Here is a 20,927-nt window from a genome sequence, read left to right as displayed (position 1 = left end):
GCACCCCCAGGGAATGAGTCCGTACGTGTGTCACCACTGTTGAGTGGTGTGGCCGACATAAGGGGACAGTGACGGAGGGTGCTGACTGAACCCACATGGTGCTGGAGAAGAAAGGAGGGGTGGTGGGCATGCAGGGCGAGTTTGGAGTCGTCAGAAGATGATTGAGGACCAGCCTGGGGGCTGCAGGGGACCCCAGGGTGAAAGGAGGGTATGTTTCCAAGGGAGAGGATGGGTTTGGGGGTAGGCTGGGTGTCAGGGCTGTAGAAGAGGGAAGATGAAAAGGAAGTCATGGTTTCCAGTGCAGGAGATGGAATGCTGTGGAAGGAGGTGAGTCTGGGCCCCTCTAAACAGAGGTGATGGTGGAGAACCTAAGGGCCTATCTCACGTAATAGATAGAAGTGTCAGACCTCAGTTAGGGGTCATAAAGTTAAGAAATGAAATTATCAGGAGTTCCCTGGTGGTCCAGTGGTTAAGACTCCACACTTCCACTGTAGAGGGCACAGGTTTGATCCCTGGTTGGGAAACTTAAGATCTGGCAAGTCACATGGTGTGGCCAAAAAAAGAGAAATGAAATTGTCAGAGAATTAAGCTCTTTGAGCACAAAGTAGAACAGGCAGAAAGTGGGGGACCTGTGGGAGCATGAAGCAGGTGGGGAGGGTGGCCAGCCGGGCTTGCTCTCGCCAGCATCCGTCCCCCACCTGTGGTCAAGACCAGACCCAGAGTACCTTTGCATCTTCCCGAGGCACATAGGAGGTGTTTGTGGAATTAAATATGAAGTTTAAGGAGAGGGAGAAAGGAAGATGCCTCAGATTTTGCCCAGACAGAAGCCACCTGTGACCCAGGAGAACCGTTTGAACAAAGTGGGAGAAGTTGGACCCCAGAACTTTTGTCATTTCCAACTAGAGCAAAAGTAGAAGGATGGTTGGGTTCCTGACATCATTGGGATGTGATGATGAGGCAGATACACAGGGACACTTCCTTCATGTGGCCTCTTTACATCTGTGGGGTCAGGAGTTGGCTTCAGAGAGGGCAGGTGGTCCTCACTGTACTCACTGGGCTGCTTATGAGAGGGGATGGAGATGAGTTCTGAGCTTCAGGGAAATAAGGGCGGTTGGCTTTATCTGTCTCCGTCTGAAGTTCACATCAGCATACTGTCTGCTTCCTCCCCTAGCCCCACCTCTCACCATTCTGTCCAGACTTACCCTTTAGTCCTTGAACTTGCCGTGCCTGCTGGGAACACTGTCACTCCTCTAGGGGAGGAGCCTGCACACGTTTTCAGCCAAGGTGCGTGTGTGTGCTCAGTCGCCAATTTGTGTCTGACACTTTGCAACCCCCTGGACTGTAACTGCCAGGCTTCTCTCTCTGTTCATGAAATTTTGTAGGCAAGAATACTGGAGTGGGTTGCCATGCCCTCCTCCAGGGCATCTTCCCACATCCCTTGCGTTGGCAGGCGGGTTCTTTACCGCTGAGCCACCTGGGAACCTGAGAGTAAACATCTTAGGCTTTGTCAGCCACGTGGTCTGTGTTGCAACAACTCAGCCCCATTTTTGTAGCATGAACTGTGAAAGCCGCCAGGGCAGTACAAAGCCATTGGGTTGGGCCGTGTTCCCAAAAAACTCTAGTTATAAAGACAGGTGGTGTGCAGTTTGTCACTTTGACACTTGCGTGGGATCCCCCTCCCTGTGTGTCCCACCTCACCTCCCACCCTCATTGCCTTATGGGGTCATTCCATGGGCCTCCACCTATTCCACCTCAAGTCCTAAACCCCTGAGAACAAGGGCAGGGTGTTAGACTCTCCACTCTCCCCAGCACCCAGCGTGGAGGAAATACTCAGGAAACCCCTGTGGACTGGACGGGTCCACGATGAGGTACAGGAGGCTCCATGGAGCGAGCTGAGGATGTGCCCCCCCCCCAACCCAGGGGCAAAGACAGGAAGGGGCCTTTTGAAACAGAAGTGCTCCTTATATTAGGACCTTGGGCTTCCCAGGTGGCGCTAGTGGTAAAGAACCCGCCTGCCAATACAGGAAATGTAAGAGATGCAGGTTCGATTCCTGGATCAGAAAGATCCCCTGGAGGGAGCGCATGGCAACCCACTCCAGTATTCTTGCCTGGAGAATCCCACGAACAGAGGAGCCTGGTGGGCTGTGGTCCATGGGGTCACACAGAGTCAGACACGACTGTAGTGACAGCATGCACACACATATCAGGACCTGGGGACTAAGAATGATTCTTTTTAGTTTCCAAAACCTCAGTGATGTTACATGTAATGTTTATACACATAGTCAGGTATATGTGCATTCACAGCCTACTTGTAATTTGTAAAGTAGTTTTGCTGAATACATTCCATATAGATAAGGACTAGGCCAAAGGACTGGGTTATGTGACTGGGAGGGAGAGACCCAGGTCAGGAGAGACTGCAGGTTCAATGACAAGGGGGAGGAGTGAAGTCTCTGCCCCTTCCCCTGGCCCTCGTAAATGGAGGAGGAAGTGGCTGGATTGGCCCAGCCTCATTTCCTGGCCCAGCAGTCAGCCCCAAGAGCAGCTCTTTGGCTCTGGGTCTGCTTCTGAGAACTCTGACCCGGGCACTAGAGCACGCTAATTTTCACTGCGGTATTTATTTAGAGACAAGAGAAAGGAAGGGCCTCTGGTTTGGGTTGGCAAGGGGAGCACTCTGTGCTCCAGGGCTTCTGTTTGGATTGGCTGGAGCCTGCCAGATGGGCCTGCGAGCCTTCCCAGCTGTGGGGTTTGCTTATGCCGGAGGATGTCTCGAATTTGTGAGACTCTGTTCCAAGGCCCAGCCTGGGCTTTGGGGCCTGAGCCACAGGTCTGGGCAGTTCCTCCCTTGAGAAGCTAAAGAAATAGACCTTCAAAGTTAGCTCAGGCTCCATAACGTGCCCTGGGCAGACACTCATGGGAATCCTCAGAATCCAGGTCTCCTTGGAAACATGGATGTGGGGGCAGGAGAGGGATGGGTTTGGATTCCTTGAGGAGCAGAAAGACCGAGTTCCTGATCGCTGCTTTTAGGACTGCCTTTTAGAATTTGAGGGGTTTGCTCTCTGCTTCCCTGAGTTGAAGGAAACTTTCAGCCCAGTTGAGCAGGAATGAGGGGAGGCCAGTGGGTGCATCTCTTGTTAACCTTTAGTCTCTCTCTATAACCAGCTCTCTGATCCAGCTTCATAATGTGGATGACGAGAAGAAAATAGACTCCGAGTAGTTTGTTTCCTCCAACCTATTGTCTGCTGAGTAATTTAGGGAAGACTTGGAATGGGAGGAGTGGTCACTGATTCTCCATAATTCCTCTGGGCTGTTGAGGGCAGCCATGTGGAATGATTGGGGTAGCAGTTGCCTCATTAATTTTTTGGTTTTTTGTTTGTTTTATATTTTTGGCCACATTGAGTGGTTTGTAGGATCTTAGTTCCCCAACCAGGGACTGAACACAGGCCCTTGGCAGTGAGAGCACAGATTTTTAACCACTGGACCCCAGGGAATTCCCGTGCATTTGTTTTTTAAAATAGCATCTTTGCATCATTTAGGAAGCCCAGTAATTAATTATGCTGAAGCTCCAATACTTTGGCCACCTGATACAAAGAGCCAACTTATTGGAAAAGACCCTGATTCTGGGAAAGATTGAGGGCAGGAGGAGAAGGGGACAACAGAGGATGAGATGATTGCATGGCATCACCGACTCAATGGACATGAGTTTGAGCAAACTCTGGGAGGTGGTGAAGGGCAGGGAAGGCTGGCATGCTGCTGTCCATGGGGTCTCAAAAGGGTTGCACACAACTTAGATACTGAACAACAACAAAGATGAAAGGCCTTATGCTAAAATCAGCTTTGTGGGAGGAGGTGTCCTGTCAGGAGGACATGACCAATGGCATATTGATATTGGTAAAGAGCAAGAAAGTGTCAACAGTAGTTATCTTTGAAGAGTAAAATTACTTGTGATTTTCATTCTCTTAGGTATTTTCTATATTTCCCCCCACAGTGAGCATATCACTTGTGCAGAGTTTTTGTGCTTTCTTTAGAAATAGTTGAAGGTCTTTAAAAAATTTTTTTTTTCTAAAAGTGGCACACGGTCATTGTAACATGAATAGCACTAAGACGTGTAAAGGTACAGGTGGTGATCTTTCTCTTCTTCCATGTCCCCCTACCCGGAGGATACCACGGAGCAGCTCAGTAAGGATCTAAATACCTTTGTCCTCGTGTGTATAAACATGTAGTGTTGCATTGGGTTTAAAATCGCTTCATCCTGTCACCTTAGATGGCCTTCTCTGGTGGCTCAGATGATAAAAAAATCTGTTTGCAATGCAGGAGACCTGGGTTTGATCCCTAGGCTAGGAAGATCCTGGAGAAGGGAATGGCTGCCCACTCCAATACTCTTGCCTGGAGAATTCCATGAACAGAGAAGCCTGTGTGCTACTGTCCATGGGTTGCAAAGAGTCAGACATGACTGAGCGACTGACACTAATGCATCACCGTAGATGGCACCTGGATGGTTTTTCTTTTACTGAAATACATTGTTGTCATTTCTTCAAGACTGGTATACATTTAAATCATCCTTTTTAAAGGATCCCTGGCAGTCCCTGTTGACTCAGCTTCCACTTCTGGGGACCTGAGTTCAATCCCTGGTTGGGGAATTAAGATCCTGCATGCTCCATAGCCTGGACCCCCCCTCACAAAATCCTTTTTCATCATTACATAATATTCCATAGTACATACTATGATTTATCCACCGATGCCCCTTTTTTGGGGCAGCCAAAAGCTGCTCTTTTTCCCAGTTTTTGCCACTGTTAACATGGCTGCATAAACATCATTCATAGAACCTTGCATTGGCACCTTTTTCATTCTGAAAGCCCAAAGGAAATGAGTTTTTAATGTTCTAAAATCTGCTGTGAAATTGCTTTCCCAAAAGACCATGGCAATTTAAACTTGTTATTAATTTTTAAGTGCCATAAAATACTTTCCGGGAGCATTGAACTGGGAATCAGGAACCCTGAGTTTCAGTCCTGGCTCTGAAGGATGAGGTTGGGCAAGTATTTCTGAAATGTGAAATTCGCATTTGAACTAACGTTCTCAGATGTGGCTACAGTGGGGATTCTAGAGGTCTGTCAGATCCTTTCAAGCCCAGGAGTTTTATGGTTATGTGTAGACCTGCTGTCTTAGGATGTGTCCATTTCTTTTTTCAGGTTAATTCTCAGGGGAATTCAAACTCCAGAAAGATCGTGCATGTCTGAAGAAGACAGACATTACTGGACAGGGACTTGTAGCATCATTGACTTATCCCTCCGCTGGAGGAGGAAATGGCAACCCACTCCAATATTCTTACCTAGAGAATTCCGTGGACATAGGAGACAGGCAGGCTATAGTCCACGGGGTCTCAAAGAGTTGGACTTGGCCTAGCAACTAAACAATAGCAACAGTCTGAACCCAGAGCTAGGACAGGACTCTGCTGGGTTAGCAGCTATTTCTCAGAGAACCTTAAGGCGTCTGTCTCGTAAACCAAAGAACCCTAACCGTGCCAGTTCGAACCCTAACCAGGCCTGGTTCTTGAATTTGGATTCAGTAGTGGGGGTCTGTTTCCTCTGCAAAGTGGCATTTCGGGATTCCTGGATGGCTCAATAGTAAAGAATCCGCCGGCCATTGCCTAGAGAACTGGGTTTGGTCCCTGGGAAGATCCCCTGGAGAAGGACATGCAACCCACTCCAGTATTCTTGCCTAGAAAATCCAATGGACAGAGGAGCCTGGTGGGCTATAGTCTATGGGGTCACAAGAGGGTCAGACACGACCTGGTAACTGAGCACGCACACATACTCTGAGACCCAGAGGGGCTTAGTAGTTATTTTTCATAGATTTCTAGGGTTTCACTCTGGACTGAAAAGTTCCCCTTTTATTGAGTAAAACATGAAACAGACAGAAGCCACACTCAGCCCAGGGCGAGGTGAGCCCTTGGCATTGTAGCAGTGATGCCAGAGTGGCCACTGCTCAGCCCGTCCTCTACTCTGCCCGCAGGTGTGCCGGCATGTGAAGAACGGGGACATTCTCCTCCTGAACCGGCAGCCCACCCTGCACAGGCCCTCCATCCAGGCGCATCGCGCCCGCGTCCTCCCCGAGGAAAAAGTCCTGCGGCTCCACTACGCCAACTGCAAGGCCTACAACGCCGACTTCGACGGAGACGAGATGAACGCCCACTTCCCCCAGAGTGAACTGGGCCGGGCCGAGGCCTACGTCCTGGCCTGCACCGATCAGCAGTACCTTGTTCCCAAGGTGGGTCTGACCTTGAGGCCGTTCCATGGTCATCACCGGCTTCCAACTTGGCAGTTCAGGTCTGGGCCCCAGGCAGCTCCTGGAGTCAGCAGGGTCACAGAAAGTCTTGGGTTCTTCTGGGTGGGGTCTTCAGCCCCCTAGTTGCTTAGAGATAGGAGGTTTCACTCTTGCTGCCTCTTAAGATGTCAGAAGAGAAGTTGTAACAGTCATCCCAGGAAGCCGAGTTCAGTACCTGCATCTTAGGTCTTGTCTTCCAGCCTGTTTGGATTCTACAATATATCAGCCTCTGGCAAGCCTTAGCACCCCACCTATGAGGGTCCCCAGGGTCCACAGATGACTTTGATCCTTTAAGATAAGGAGGGTTTTAAAAGACAACTTAACCCCCAGGGTTTGATCCCTGGGTCGGGAAGATCCCCTGGAGAAGGAAATGGCAACCCAGTCCAGTATTCTTGCCTGGAAAAGTCCATGAACAGAGGATCCTGGCAGGCTGTAGTCCGTGGAGTCACAAAGAGTCAGACACAACTGAGTGACTAACATAATCCTGAGGGTCCAGATGAAATTCCCTGCCACCCATGAGGAATCTCTGCTGTGAATCCCTTCTTTTATAAACCTTTTGCGTCACACCATTAATTTGGGCTATAATGTGGGGTAGTAATAACAATAAAGAACCATGGCTGCCATTTACCAAGCACTTTTTCAAGGCCAGACACTGTACATAGCACCTTGGAGGCCTCTCCTTTTCTTCTCCCCACAGTCCTTGGAGTCGGTGCTATTGACAGCCACATGCACATGTGAAGAAATGGTATAACATGTCCAGGGACACAGCTGGAGTGGAAGTGGGTGGGGAGGAGGGGCCAGGAACTCCCAGGTCTTTGTGGCTTTTCTTCTTTTTCCCGGCGTGGGCCCTGCCACCCTTCCACAGGAGACAGAGACGTCTGCACCCAGGAAGCATAAGAGGCTGCTTAGAGATTGTCCCCCATCAGTTAGTGAGCTCTCCTCCTGGGAATTTCTCTTCCCCCATCCCACCTGGAGAACCAGGCAGGTGACCAGTATCCCAGCATTCCAGCCTCTTTTCCTCCCAGAGACACCAGCGTGGCTTCCTGTAGATTCAATTAGTTGAATATAACTTTCTTTCCCTTCTCTGCCCACCTTGGCTGGCTATTGATTAATGAAGGGGCTGACCGTGAGCAGGAGGGATTAAGGGCCCACTCAGGTCCCCCAGAAATTAGAAGAAATAGTTTGATTGATTTTTACTAACAGGGGTTTCCCTGATGGTCCAGTGGTTAAGACTTCGAGCTTCTACTGCAAGAGGTATGGGTTTGATCTCTGATTGGGGAACTAAGATCCTGCATGCCTTGTGGTGCAGCCAAAAAAAAAATGTTTTTTTAATTTTTAAATTAATAGTTTAGAAGAAATAATTATAAGGAAATTGACTAATTTGAAAATTGGCCTTTTGTGTTTTTGTGTAAATTACATCAGTTGTAGCTGTGATGGTGGTGGCAATAAAAACCACTTTGTCCTGAGCACGCCGTGTGCCTCAGGTACCACTCTGAGCAGTCTGCAACATTCTGGCTTAGTCCTCACCACAGCCTTAGGCGGCAGGTACAGTTTTCAGGTGAGGAAACACAGGTGAGTGACTTGTCAGCCAGTGAAGAAGCTGGGGCGCGAACCCAGCACCTTTGACCCCCCCAGGCCTGCGTGCTCAGCCTCCTGTGTTCTTAGTCCCCCAAGGCAAGGCTGGGCCTGGGTGAGGGTCTGTGGAAGGAAGTGGCTAACAGGACTGTGCTAGTTGTCTAGCCTGCTAGAGAGAATGTCCCACTTCACCACGGTGGACACTACCAGTAAACAGCAGATGGTGCATTTTTCTTGCTGGCAGAGTGACCTTTGGACTTTAGCCTCATGAAGAGTTGGGCTGCTCTGAAGTGCTTTTAGGCCAGTGAACTTGAGTATTCACTAGACCAATGTAAACTTGGATTTTCATTGAATAAGATGGAATAGAGGACTTAATTGCTTACACCATGTCCTGCAAAGGACTGGCCTATTTATTTTATTATATTTTTATTTTTTTCCATTTATTTTTATTAATTGGAGGCTAATTACTTTACACTATTGTAGTGGTTTTTGCCATACATTGACATGAATCAGCCATGGATTTACATGTATTCCCCATCCCGATCCCCCCCCCACCTCCCTCTCCACCCGATCCCTCTGGGTCTTCCCAGTGCACCAGCTCCGAGCACTTGTCTCATGCATCCAACCTGGGCTGGTGATCTATTTCACCCTTGATAATATACATGTTTCGATGCTGTTTTCTCTAAGGACTGGCCTATTTAATTCCAGATGTGCCTCATCACATGCTTACCTGCCTGTGAGTATAGGGTCAGAAATAGAACAAAAATAAAGTCTCATCAATAAATTAATTTCTTAAAAAGTAAAAAATGGGACTTTTCTGGTGGTTCAGTGATTAAGACTCTGAACTTCCCCTTCAGGGGGCAAGAGTTCTATCCCTGGTCTGGGAACTAAGATCACACATGCCACCTGTGCAGCTAAAAAAAAAGAGAGAGAGAAATCAGGAAAAAAAAGTAATAAACAAAAACAAGACAATTCTAGGAGATGACCTGAGAATTCACTTTGCTTTCAGACAACTTTTGTCAGCAGTAAAGAGCTTTTGATTCTTAATAAATATTGTGTAGCCCTTAGTGTAAGTGCCAAGAGGAGAAATCCTATTTTTGGTGATAGTTATAAAAATGAAGGACTTTCCACGTGGTACTAGTGGTAAAGAACCTGCCTGCCAATGCAGGAGATGTAAAAGATGTGCAATTGATCCCTGTGTAGGAACGATCCCCTCAAGAGGGCATGGCAACCCACTCTAGTATTCTTGCCTGGGAAATCCCATGGACAGAGAAGCCTAGTGGGCTACAGTCCCTAGGACCACAAAGAGTTGGACACGACTGAAGAGACTTAACACACACACACACACACACACACACACACACACACACACACACACGCATAAAAATGAAACATGTACTTTGATGGCAAAGTCCTGAGATGGTAAGAGTCAGTTTTCTTAATCCAGGAAAGCCATTTTTTGTTAATTTTTCTTGATGTATCTTTATTTCCCTGTTGTTTCCTTTTCTCTTTGTTCATTGTCCCATTTCCTCTCTATTTTCAGGTTTCTTTTCCTTGACTAACCATAGTATCCAATTTAAGTACATTTTATTGTTAGTTTTATGTATTTAATAGAGTTGCTTGTTGTCTTCTTAAAATAGATGAAGGAAACTTGAGATGTTTCCTTTCCAAGAAAATAGTTACACTTTTTCATTTACATGTTTCTTTGTGGATTCTTTTTTTTTTTTTTTCCTGTTCTGTTTGTTTTATCTATTAAGGGCCATTGTTTCATGGAAAGTTTTTTTAACAAGGCTTGAGACATCCTTTCCTCACTTTGACTTGACTTAACTCAGCTAGAAAATTCAACTCACAGAATACGCTAATTCTCTTAAGAATCCTGACCAAAGACATCGATTGTAATGTCATTTTACTGTGATGTTAAGTGGAATAGGATAGCTGACAATTACGTGGGTTTTTGATCCAGATATGGTGTTTCTGATCCTAAGCAGATTTAGAAAATTCAGAATTATAAGTAGACCCTTAGTAAATTGCTTTAATCAGCACTCTTCCCTAGAATTCATGATTATTGCATTGAAAGCAGTTTAGCCATTAAGGTAATTTTCTAGTCATGGAAAACTCTAGATGGAAAGAGAAGGCACTGACTAGATCCTGTAACTTGTAATTATGTTCTTTAGAGGGGGAAAAAAAAAGGCAAAATCTATATCTGCCTCCAAAGACTGTTGTTGTTTAGTAGCTCAGTCATTTCTGACTCTTTGCGACCTCATGGGCTGTAGCCCTCTAGGCTCCTCTGTCCATGGGATTTCCAGGCAAGAATACTGGAGTGGGCTGCAGTCTCCTTGCCTAAGGATCTTCCCGACCCAGGGATCAATGCATGTCTCCTGCATTGCAGGCAGATTCTTTAACCACTGAGTCACCAGGGAAGCCCCCAAAGGGCTGTGGGATGAGTCAAATGCTTAATACTGTTTTCAGTTTTTCCCCTAAGCAAAATGAGACCTTGTCTTTGGAACAAGTTGCAGAGTATAATTTTTTGTCTGTGTTCATAACTCAAGGCCTTCATAAGACGGGCTGCGTGCCCCATCTGATCTTGCCTTCCGTCTGCAACACCTATCTGGCTCCTCTGTAATAATTATCTCTGAGTTTACATAAACCCCATTGCCACAGTATTTAAGACTATTTGACAAGCACCCTTTTTAGCCTTTGAATTAGTGCGTGTGGCTAAATTCCTGGCACTTCTCCATGGTTGCACTTGAGAGTTCCTTAGTTATGCAATACAGCCATAATATTGGACAGTATTTAACAAATAAGCAAATGATAACAATCTTTAGATCCAAGATTTTTCTCTAGTTCCTATAAACAGGGAAAAGTTAGCAAAAACACCTTCTTAATAAATGTCAGTGGGCACATCTATTTTTACCTTAGTGTGCCTTATGTTGCCATGAATGCAGACCTGCAGATAGGGTTCAGGAGACTGGGGATCAGCAAAGATGACTGTATCCATCCAAACTGAGGCTGTTATAAAAGCCCTTGGGTTTGGTTTTTTTTTTTTTTTTTTTTTAATGTTTTTTTTGGCCCTATTGCAGTTCTTGTGGGGTCTTAGTTCCCTGACGAGGAACTGAACTTGGGACCATGGCAGTGGAAGGGCTGAGTACTAGCCACTGGACCACCAGGGAACTCTCTAAAAGCAAAATGTTTTGGCATCTGGTGGACAACAGCCTACCATGAATACATGCAAGATTGTGAAAACACACTGACATCAGGCCTTCTTTCCTTCTGCAGTCACGTACATCAAAGCCCCCCCTCCACCCATGACTCTCAAGGAACCTCTGCCCATACCCCCCACTCTCTGCACTGGCTGAGTCCAAGTCACTCCGCAGGCCAAACTGCGGTACTGTACATACCCTCCGAGAGACCATTCCTGACCATCCACTCCTATCCCAAATCTATGTGATGACCCATCCCATTCTTTTCCTCCACAGGCATTTAAAATTCTTTGTAATAATGTATCTCTCCAGTCATTTGTTTACCGTCTAGCTCTTTCTCATTGTGAGGGGTTGTGTCTGTTTCAGCCACTAAAACAGACAAGGCTGGTCTCACCCAGTGCATCGGCATACAGTAGGCTCTCCATAAATATTTGTTGAATGGGTGACTGATTTAGAGGAGAACCAGGCCAGAAATGTGTGAAAAACACCAAAGCATAAAACCAAAATACAAAAACAAGAACACAGCCAACAGCAGCCAGACCGAATTTATGCATAAATGCCAGAAATACGCCAAAGTTAACGAGAAGCAGATGGGATTAGGGAGAGAAGGCCAGGGGCCCTGCCTGAGTTTGCAGCACTTTTGATATTAAACAGTGGGCAAAAGGCAAAGGTGGGAGCCGGTCAGGAATCCCTGGTCGTGTGCTCTGGGAGGCCCAAGCACTGGCTAGGTACGGCCATGACTGGACAACATGGGGATGTAAGGAGGGCTCTTGCTAGTGGGTGGCTCCTGAGCACAGGATTAGGAATTAGAAGGTGGCTTCTGGTTTTTTTTTTGTTTTTTTTTTTTAATTTGTTCTTCTCTTACCTGTTTTGATTTGTAGGATGGCCAGCCATTGGCGGGGCTGATCCAAGATCACATGGTTTCAGGAGCAAACATGACCATTCGAGGCTGCTTTTTCACCCGGGAGCAGTATATGGAGCTGGTGTACCGAGGACTCACAGACAAAGTGGGGCGTGTGAAGCTCTTTCCTCCTGCCATCCTGAAGCCCTTTCCTCTGTGGACAGGAAAGCAGGTAATTACGGGGAAACAAATGGTGGATATTTATTAAAAAAAAAAAAAAAGGAAACAGGCCACACTCAGTAAAAAGCTTTTGTTCCCAGGAGAGTCCAGGCCAGAAACAGAAATGACAAATTAAACAATAGTGTGACATTCTCTTTAATGGAGTTTTTGGGTGTGGATGGTTTCAAAGGAGTGTCTACAACTGCATGTTTTCTGTCCTTTGCTTCTAACTGAAACTTCTAACTTAACACTGACCTCATCGTCTAGATATGGTGGTAATAGGCAGTGGTGCTGATGCTAGCAGTAGTTATGTTTGTTGAGAGTGCTTCAAATATGTCAGATTACTTAACCCTCACAACCAGCCTGTGATGCAGACACTATCATTATCACCATTCATCACCATTATCACCAGATGAGGATAATGAGGTTTGGAGAAGTTGTTACTTCTCCAAGTCCATAGGAGGTAGTGTTGAGATTCAAACTCAGGACTTTCTGACACCCAGAGCATCATATTATACTTAATCAATTATGTCATCTTGGCTCAGTGGGCCTCAGTTCATTATTTACAGAGCACAAGTATTCAGGTTGATGAGCTCTAAGGTCTCACCCCCCTCTGCAGTTCTTTAAATCCATGGACCTGGTACTTGACTGGTCTTCCTATTAAGCCAACTTGTATTTCTGGGATAAACCTTCTTTGGTTATGAGGTAGTATTTGCTAAATTTTTGTTCAGAAGTTTTTGCATCAGTGTACATGAGGAATTTTGATGTGTGGTTTTCTTGCCATACATTTACCTGGTTTTGCTATCGGGGTTAACATTGGCTTCACAGAATGAGTTAGAAAGTATTTACTCTTCTTCAGTTTTCTGTAAGAGTTTGTACAATATGAATATTATTTTTTCCTTAAGTGTTTGGTGGAATTCACCAGTGTAGTCATCTGGACCTAGAGTTTTCTCTTTAGGAAGCCTATTTTTTTTTTTTTTTTATGCCATAAGTTTATTTACAAACGTATCTAGGATGCTGAGTTCAAGGGTTTGATCCTTTTAAGAAACTGCACCTCTTAATATGTTCCTCTTCCTATCTGTCTCATGGGTTACTTTTTAAGCAGTTGGTGTCTCACTATAAAGAAAGGCGCAGCAAATCCAGACCCAAAGAACAAAGTCATCATAGCTAGTAACCTCCACTTGTTTTCCACCGAAAATGGTATATTCTTCCCTGGACCCTCCTCGTAGTGGCTCCGACGAACCACAGAGGTTGTGAACCTCCGGATGCTTTGTCCCAACATAGCGCTGTTGGAAGCTCTACAAAAGATCGAGACTGAAGGCGGAAGAAATGGCGGCCGCTAAACGCGCGCTGCTTCCTCACGACCTTGTTCAGGAAGGCTATTTTTAACTAAAATTTCTATTTTTCTAATTACATGTAGGGCTGTTTAGGTCATCTCTTTCTCCTTGGATGAGCTTTACTGCTTTGTTTTTTCTAGGAATTTGTCCTTTTCATCTAAATTGTTGGATATATGGGCATGAAATTATTCATCGTACTCTTTTATGTTCCTTTACTGTCTGTGGAACCTGAAGGTGGTACCCTCTCTCATTCCTGATTATGATAATTTATGTCTTCTCTCTTTTTCCTGATCAGTTTGCTCTGAGTTTTATTCTCAAAGAACCAGCTTTTATTGACTTCCTCTATTTTTCTGTTTCTGTTTCATTTATTTCACTTTCATCTTTTTTATTTCCTTTCTTCTGCTTACTTTGGTTTTAATTTGCCCTTTTTCTAGTTACTTAAGGTTGGAACTGAAGTCAGTAATTTGAGACTTTTTTCCTGTTTTAAAATTGGCATTTTATATATAAAATTTCTGCTGAATATATGTATTTTCATTTTCATTCACTTCAAAAGACTTGCTAAATGCCTTTTTTATTTCTGTTTCTGACCCCTGAGATATTTAGAAGTCTTTGATTTAGTTTCCAAATATTTAAGAATTTTTCAGATATGTATATTACTGATTGCAATTTTCATTCCACAGAGGCCAGAAAACATACCTTGAATAACTTGAATCCTTTTCAAATTACTGAGATTTGTTTTGTGGCTTCAAAGATCGTTTGTATTGATAAATGATCCGTATGTCCTTAAAAATCACATGTATTCTGCTGTGTTGCATGAAGTGCTATATAAATGTCAATTAGGTTCAAGTCTGAAGAACAGTGGATGGAAGTTCATGACCTTGTACAGGAGGTGGTGATCAAAACCATCCCCAAGAAAAAGAAATGCAAAAAGGCAAAATGCCTGTCTGAGGATGCCTTACTAATAGCTGAGAAAAGAAGAGAAGCAAAAGGCAAAGGAGAAAAGGAAAGATAAACCCATCTGAATGCAGAGTTGCAAAGAACAGCAAGGAGAGGTAAGAAAGCCTCCCTCAGTGATCAATGCAAAGAAATAGAGGAAAACAGTAGAGTGGGAGAGACTGGAGATCTCTTCAAGAAAGTTAGAGATACCAAGGGAACATTTCCTGCAACGATGGGCACAATTAAGGACAGAATTGATATGGATCTAATAAAAGCAGAAGATATTAAGAAGAGGTGGCAAGAATACACAGAAGAACTACAAAAAAGGTCTTATTGATCCAGACAACCATGATGGTGTGATCACTCACCTAGAGCCAGACATCCTGGAGTGTGAAGTCAAGTGGACCTTAGGAAGCGTCACTACAAACAAAGGTAGTACAGGTGATGGAATTCCAGTTGAGCTATTTCAGATCCTAAATGATGATGCTATGAAAGTGCCACACTCAGTATGCCAGCAAATACAGAAAACTCAGCAGTGGCCACAGGACTAGAAAAGGTCAGTTTTCATTCCAATCCCAAAGAAGGGCAATGCCAAAATATGTTCAAACTGCTGCACAATTGCACTTATTTCACATGCTAGCAAAGTAATGCTCAAAATTCCCAAAGCCTGGCTTCAATAGTATGTGAACCATGAACTTCCAGATATTCAAACTGGATTTGGAAAAGGCAGAGGAACCAGAGATCAAATTGCCAACATCCATTAGATCATAGAAAAAGCAAGGGAGTTCCAGAAAAACATCTATTTCTGCTTTATTTGCTATGCCAAAGCCTTTGTGTGGATCACAAAAAACTGAAAATTCTTAAAAGAGATGGAAATACCAGACCACCTTACCTGCCTCATGAGAAACCTGTATGAAGGTCAAGAAGCAATAGTTAGAACTGGACATGGAACAATGGACTGGTTCCAAATTGGGAAAGGAGTATGTTAAGGCTGTATATAGTCACCCTGCTTATTTAACTTACATGCAGAGTACATCATGCAAAATGCCAGGCTGTATGAAGCACAAGATGGAATCAAGATTGCTGGGAGAAATATCAATAACCTCAGATATGCAGATGACACGACCCTTATGTCAGAAAGTGAAGAGGAACTAAAGAGCCTCTTGGTGAAGGTGAAAGAGGAGAGTGAAAAAACCGGCTTAAAACTCACCATTCAGAAAATGAAGATCATGGCATCTGGTCCTATCACTTCATGCCAACTAATGGGGAAACACTGGAAACAGTGAGAGACTTTATTTTCTTGGGCTCAGAATCACAGATTTTGACTGCAGATTGTGACTGCAGCCATGAAATTAAAAGATGGTTGCTGTTTGGAAGAAAAGCTATGCCCAACCTAGACAGCATATTAAAAAGCAGAGACATTACTTTGCCAACAAACGTCCATCTAGTCAAAGCTACGGTTTTTCCAGTAGTCATGTATGGATGTGGGAGTTGGACCATAAAGAAAGCTGAGAACCAAAGAATTGATGCTTTTAAACTGTGGTGTTGGAGAACTCTTGAGAGTCCCTTTGTACTGCAAGGAGATGAAACCAGTCAATCCTAAAGGAAATCAACCCTGAATGTTAATTAGAAGGACTGATGCTGAAGCTGAAGCTCCAATGCTTTGGCCACCTGATGCAAAGAGCTGACTCATTGGAAAAGACCCTATGCTGGGAAAGACTGAAGGCAGGAGAAGGGGACAACAAAGGATAAAGATGGTTGGATGGCATTACTGACTTGATGGACCTGAATTTGAGCAAGCTCCCTGAGCTGATGATGGACAGGGAAGCCTGGCATGCTGCAGTCCATGGGGTCACAAAGAGTTGGACACAACTGAGTGACTGAACAACAGCAAAACAATGTTCAAGTCTACTATATCCTTGCTGTTCTCTGTCCTTCATTTCCTAATATCCATTGTATTGAAACCAATGTTTCATATTCATGTCTGCTTTTGTTATTGTTATTTCTGGTGGATGTGAAATCAGGTCACCATGGCTGTATCCTGACCAGAAACAGAAGTTGATTTAACAGAATAGTAGGGGAATGTTAACTGTTTTAAGATTAAAATCTATAATTATGGATAGTCTAGTTCAGGAATTGGTAAGCTTTTTTTATAAAAGCCAGATAGAAAATATTTTAGGCTTTGTTGGCCATATGATCTCTGAATTACAGCTACTCAGCTCTGCCATGATAACGTGAAAGCAGACATAGACAAGGCTTTGGAATGAGCCTGACTGTGATTCATTTCAACTTCTTTTTTTAAAAAAAAACAGATGGTGGGCCATGTTTGGTCTATAGGCTGTAGTTTGCTAGCCCCTAATTTAGTTGAATATATGTATTTGTCCAGGCTTCCCTGATGGCTCAGTGGTAAAGAAATCCACCCACCAATGCAGGAGATGTGGGTTTGACTCCTGGGTTGGGAAGATCCCCTGGAGGAGGGGATCGCAACCCACTCCAGTATTCTTGCCTGGAGAATCCCATGTACAGAGGAGCCTGGCTGGCTACAGTCCATGGGGTCATGAAAAAGTTGTACAGAGCTTAGTGACTAAGCAATAACAACATTTATTTGTTCACTTATTATTCCTGTTTATAATTGTTTATTGTTTCTTTTTTTATGTATGTTTATTTTGTAAGCCATCTCAAGTTATCTTAGAAATAAAGGGATTTTAAGTGTTAAGTCAACTAAGATCATGGCATCCGGTCCCATCACTTAATGGGAAACAGTGGCTGACTTCATTTTTCTGGGCTCCAAAATGACTGCAGATGGTGATTGCAGCCATAAAATTAAAAGGCACTCCTTGGAAGGAAAGTTATGACCAACCTAGACAGCATATTGAAAAGCAGAGACATTACTTTGTCAACAAAAGTCCGTCTAGTCAAGGCTATGGTTTTTCCAGTGGTCATGTATGGATGTGAGAGTTGGACTATAAAGAAAACTGAGCGCCGAAGAATTGATGCTTCTGAAGTGTGGTGTTGGAAAAAACTCTTGAGAGACCCTTGGACTGCAAGGAGATCCAACTAGTCCTTCCTAAAGGAGATCAGTCCTGGGTGTTCATTGGTAGGACTGATGTTGGAGCTGAAACTCCAATACTTTGGCCACCTGATGCGAAAAGCTGACTCATTTGAAAAGATCCTGATGCTGGGAAAGATTGAGGGTGGGAGGAGAAGGGGACGATAGAGAATGAGATGGTTAGATGGCATCACTGACTCAATGGACATGGGTTCGGGTGAACTCTGGGAGTTGGTGATGGACAGGGAGGCCTGGCGTGCTGTGGTTCATGGGGTCGCAAAGAGTCGGACACAACTGAGTCACTGAACTGAACTGAACCATCCAGAATTTATTAGAATTTTGTTTAAACAAGCAGTGTGTTCAAAATATAACCAAATAGTGGACAAAGACTACATAACTAGAGCTATAGATATGTTCATCCACCTCAGTCTGAGAATCCAGCAAAGGGAAATCGTCTGAAATGTAGTATTGATAAAAGCTACTTGAAAAAAGCAGTCCATGACATCATGGTTTATAGTGGTGGAATATTAGAAAAACCGAGATACTCAGCACTGGGACTGAGTAAATTGTGGGACATCTATTTATTAAGATATTGTGCTGTGCTGTGCTTAGTCGCTCAATCGTGTCTGACTCTTTGTGACCCCATGGACTGTAGCCCACCAGGTTCCTCTGTCCATGGGGATTCTTCAGGCAAGAATACTGGCGTGGGTTGTCATGCCCTCTGCCAGGGGATCTTCCCAATGCAGGGGTCGAACACAGGTCTCCCACATGCAGGCGAATTCTTTACCGTCTGAGCCACCAGGGAAGCTTTGTGTAGTTTAAAATAGTGACTTTAAAGCCTTGTGTAGCAGTCTGGAAAATTTCCAACGTAATGTTGAAAGAAGAAATAGACTACACAGTTCTACGCATAATAACAGTTAGAACCACGTTAAAAATGTATATGAGCAAAAATTTGATACAAAAAAGATCAAAATGATAGAATAATTTGGTTTGTGTTAGGAATAATTTAACATTTCTGGGCTCTGCTTACTGTATAACCAAGTAAAATTAGAAAATAGGCCCAGATTTTATTTATGTCACAGTTGAGATTTTTCCGGGTTTCTTGAAAGGTTGGTACAGGCTGTTATTTCAGTACAAGTAGGTGAAAGAAGGGAACAGTTACTGCCCTGCATAAGAATTTGTTAGTGACCCAGTCTAATATTCTACAGAGAAAAGCCATGTTTTGAATCAGGAGAGAAGGAGCTTAGCTTGGGAAATTTATTTGTACTGCCCTCAAAAATTAAGTCTTAGGCTATTTTTCCAGGGCATTTCATACAGCCTCTTGAGTGGTTTTCTTATATTATGTGACTGTATCATTATATACTTGTTCACTTTACCATTAATGGATGTTTGGGTTGTCTTCAGTCATCTTCATTTGGCTGTTATTAATAGGGCTGTTATGAACATTCTTGTATATGTCTCTTATTGAACATATGTATGCATTTTGATGGGTAGATACCAAGGAATCAAATTGCTGAGTTATAAGATCTACTTTCAACTATAATAGATAGTTTAGTAAACAGTTTTCCAAAGTGATTGTAGCAATTTATACCTCCATCAGCAGGGCAGGAGGGTTATGGTTTCTCCTTATTCTCAGCAGTACCTGCCTGCCAATGCAAGAGAAGTAACAGACATGGATTTGATTCTTGGGTTGGGAGGATTTCCTGGAGGAGGACTTGGCAACCCACTCTAGTGTTCTTGCCTGGAGAATCCCATGGACAGAGGAGGCTGGTGGGCTACAGTCCATGGGGTCGCACAGAGTCAGACCTAACTGAAGCAACTTAGCACTCACAGTAACGAATGAGTTTGAGCATCTCTTTATATCCTTATGGCCATTGGAATCTCACCTTTTGTGAAGTTCCTGTTCAGGTCTTTTGCCTTTTTTCCATCCTATGCCATTCTGTTATTAATAGGTAAAAGTTTTAGAAGTATATCCTTGTGTAGGTCCATTACCAGATTATAGGTATTAACAAATACCTTCTACTTGATGGCTAGCCTTTTTGCCCTTTCACTTAATGCTGTTTTCTAATGATCAGAAACTCTTTATTTTATGTAATATAATTCACCAGGCTTTGCCTTTTATGGGTAGTTAGTCCTGTATAAAAATTATTTGCCTGCCTCAAAGTCATTAAGATATTTCTCTGTATCACTGTTTAGCAGTTTTATTGTTTTACCATTCATGTTTAGGTCTACTTATGCCCAGAGCTGGTTTTTGTGGGTGTGTGGATGTGAGGTAGGGGTCAGGATTCATTTTTTTTCCTGTAGGACTATCCCACTGATGTGACGTAATTGATGAGAAGTGTTTGCTTTTCCTCTGCTCTTTAGTATTTCTTGTGTCCTAAATCAACTAATTGCATATGTGTAGGTCTACTCCTGGATTCATTTCAGTTCCTTTGGTTGTTTGATTCCATTGCACCAATACTACACTCTTAATTATTGTAGCTTTATAATAAATTTTGATTTTTGATAGTAAGTCTCCAGCATTGTTTTTTAAGACTGTCTTGAATATTCTTGGCTCCATGAATTTCAAAGCATTCTTGTACATTTCTGCCAAAAAGTAACTACAAGGAGTTTTATTGGAATTACATCGCATCTACAGATCACTTTAGGGAGAGTGGACATATTTCCAGTACTGAATATTCCATTCTTTCAGTGACATAGAAGTCTTGTTCATCTTTCCTTAGATTCATTTCTAGATATTGCTATTATAGATGATTTTATTATTGAATTTCCTATTTGTTTATGGTTAGTATATAGAAATACAACTAATTTTGTAGTATATAGAAATACAACTAATTTTGTAATTTTGTATTGTCCTTGTATTCCACAACCTTGCTGATTTCATTTATTATATTAACTATAGAAGTGTAACGTAAGTTTTTATTTAAAGAGATAGTAATATCAAAGGCAAAAGGAAAAATTTCTTCTCCAACTCCATTGTTCATCTAAGTGCATACTCTCACAGAGAAGAAATAAAAATGGAATCATATACCTACTCAGGGGAACCATGAACCATGATTAAATTTGACAGTCAATTTTGAGCTTGTATTTAAGACTGCTTCCTTATCCATGTTATTCTTTTGCCTGAGACATGCATTTTCCTTATCTGTAGGTATGTGTACCTCAGTTTTAACTGATCTGTAAGATGGCTTACTTTAAATGAGCTGTCAGATCCTCCAAAAGGAATGCCATTATTTCCATTATTTCAGGAAATTCCATTACTTCAGGCAATTTGAACCACCCTAACATACTTCAGATGTGGCAAGAAGTTTATTTAGCTGTTTTCAAGTGCTAGGGTAATAGAATGTTTCTTATAATTACTTTGTGACATACTTAGTTCACTTAATGATCTATGGGCTTCTCAGAGGTCACAGTGGTCAAAGAATCTACCTGCCAGTGCAGGAGATGTG

At 43.4% G+C, this 20,927-nt stretch overlaps 2 protein-coding genes across 2 annotated transcripts in view; one reads left to right on the top strand and one right to left on the bottom strand.

Moving 5' to 3' along the window:
• The window catches only part of POLR1A (RNA polymerase I subunit A), an 85,027-nt gene that overhangs the window by 27,610 nt on the left and 36,490 nt on the right, over positions 1–20,927 (top strand). Inside the window, exons 13-14 of the mRNA XM_065929127.1 lie at positions 6,010–6,264; positions 11,978–12,169. Of these exons, the coding sequence (XP_065785199.1) occupies positions 6,010–6,264; positions 11,978–12,169 (447 nt within the window). The remainder of the gene's footprint in view (positions 1–6,009; positions 6,265–11,977; positions 12,170–20,927) is intronic.
• LOC136162852 (cytochrome c oxidase subunit 7C, mitochondrial) lies at positions 13,123–13,522 on the bottom strand. The gene has a single exon (XM_065927286.1). The coding sequence runs from the start codon at positions 13,436–13,438 to the stop codon at positions 13,247–13,249; it is 192 nt and encodes a 63-aa protein (XP_065783358.1). The 5' UTR covers positions 13,439–13,522; the 3' UTR covers positions 13,123–13,246.

This window comes from Muntiacus reevesi, chromosome 3 (genome assembly GCF_963930625.1).
Source record: "Muntiacus reevesi chromosome 3, mMunRee1.1, whole genome shotgun sequence".
NCBI classification, from domain to species: Eukaryota; Metazoa; Chordata; class Mammalia; order Artiodactyla; family Cervidae; genus Muntiacus; species Muntiacus reevesi.
The sequence above is the reverse complement of the archived record's forward strand: the minus strand, read 5'-3'. Positions and strand labels throughout refer to the sequence as shown.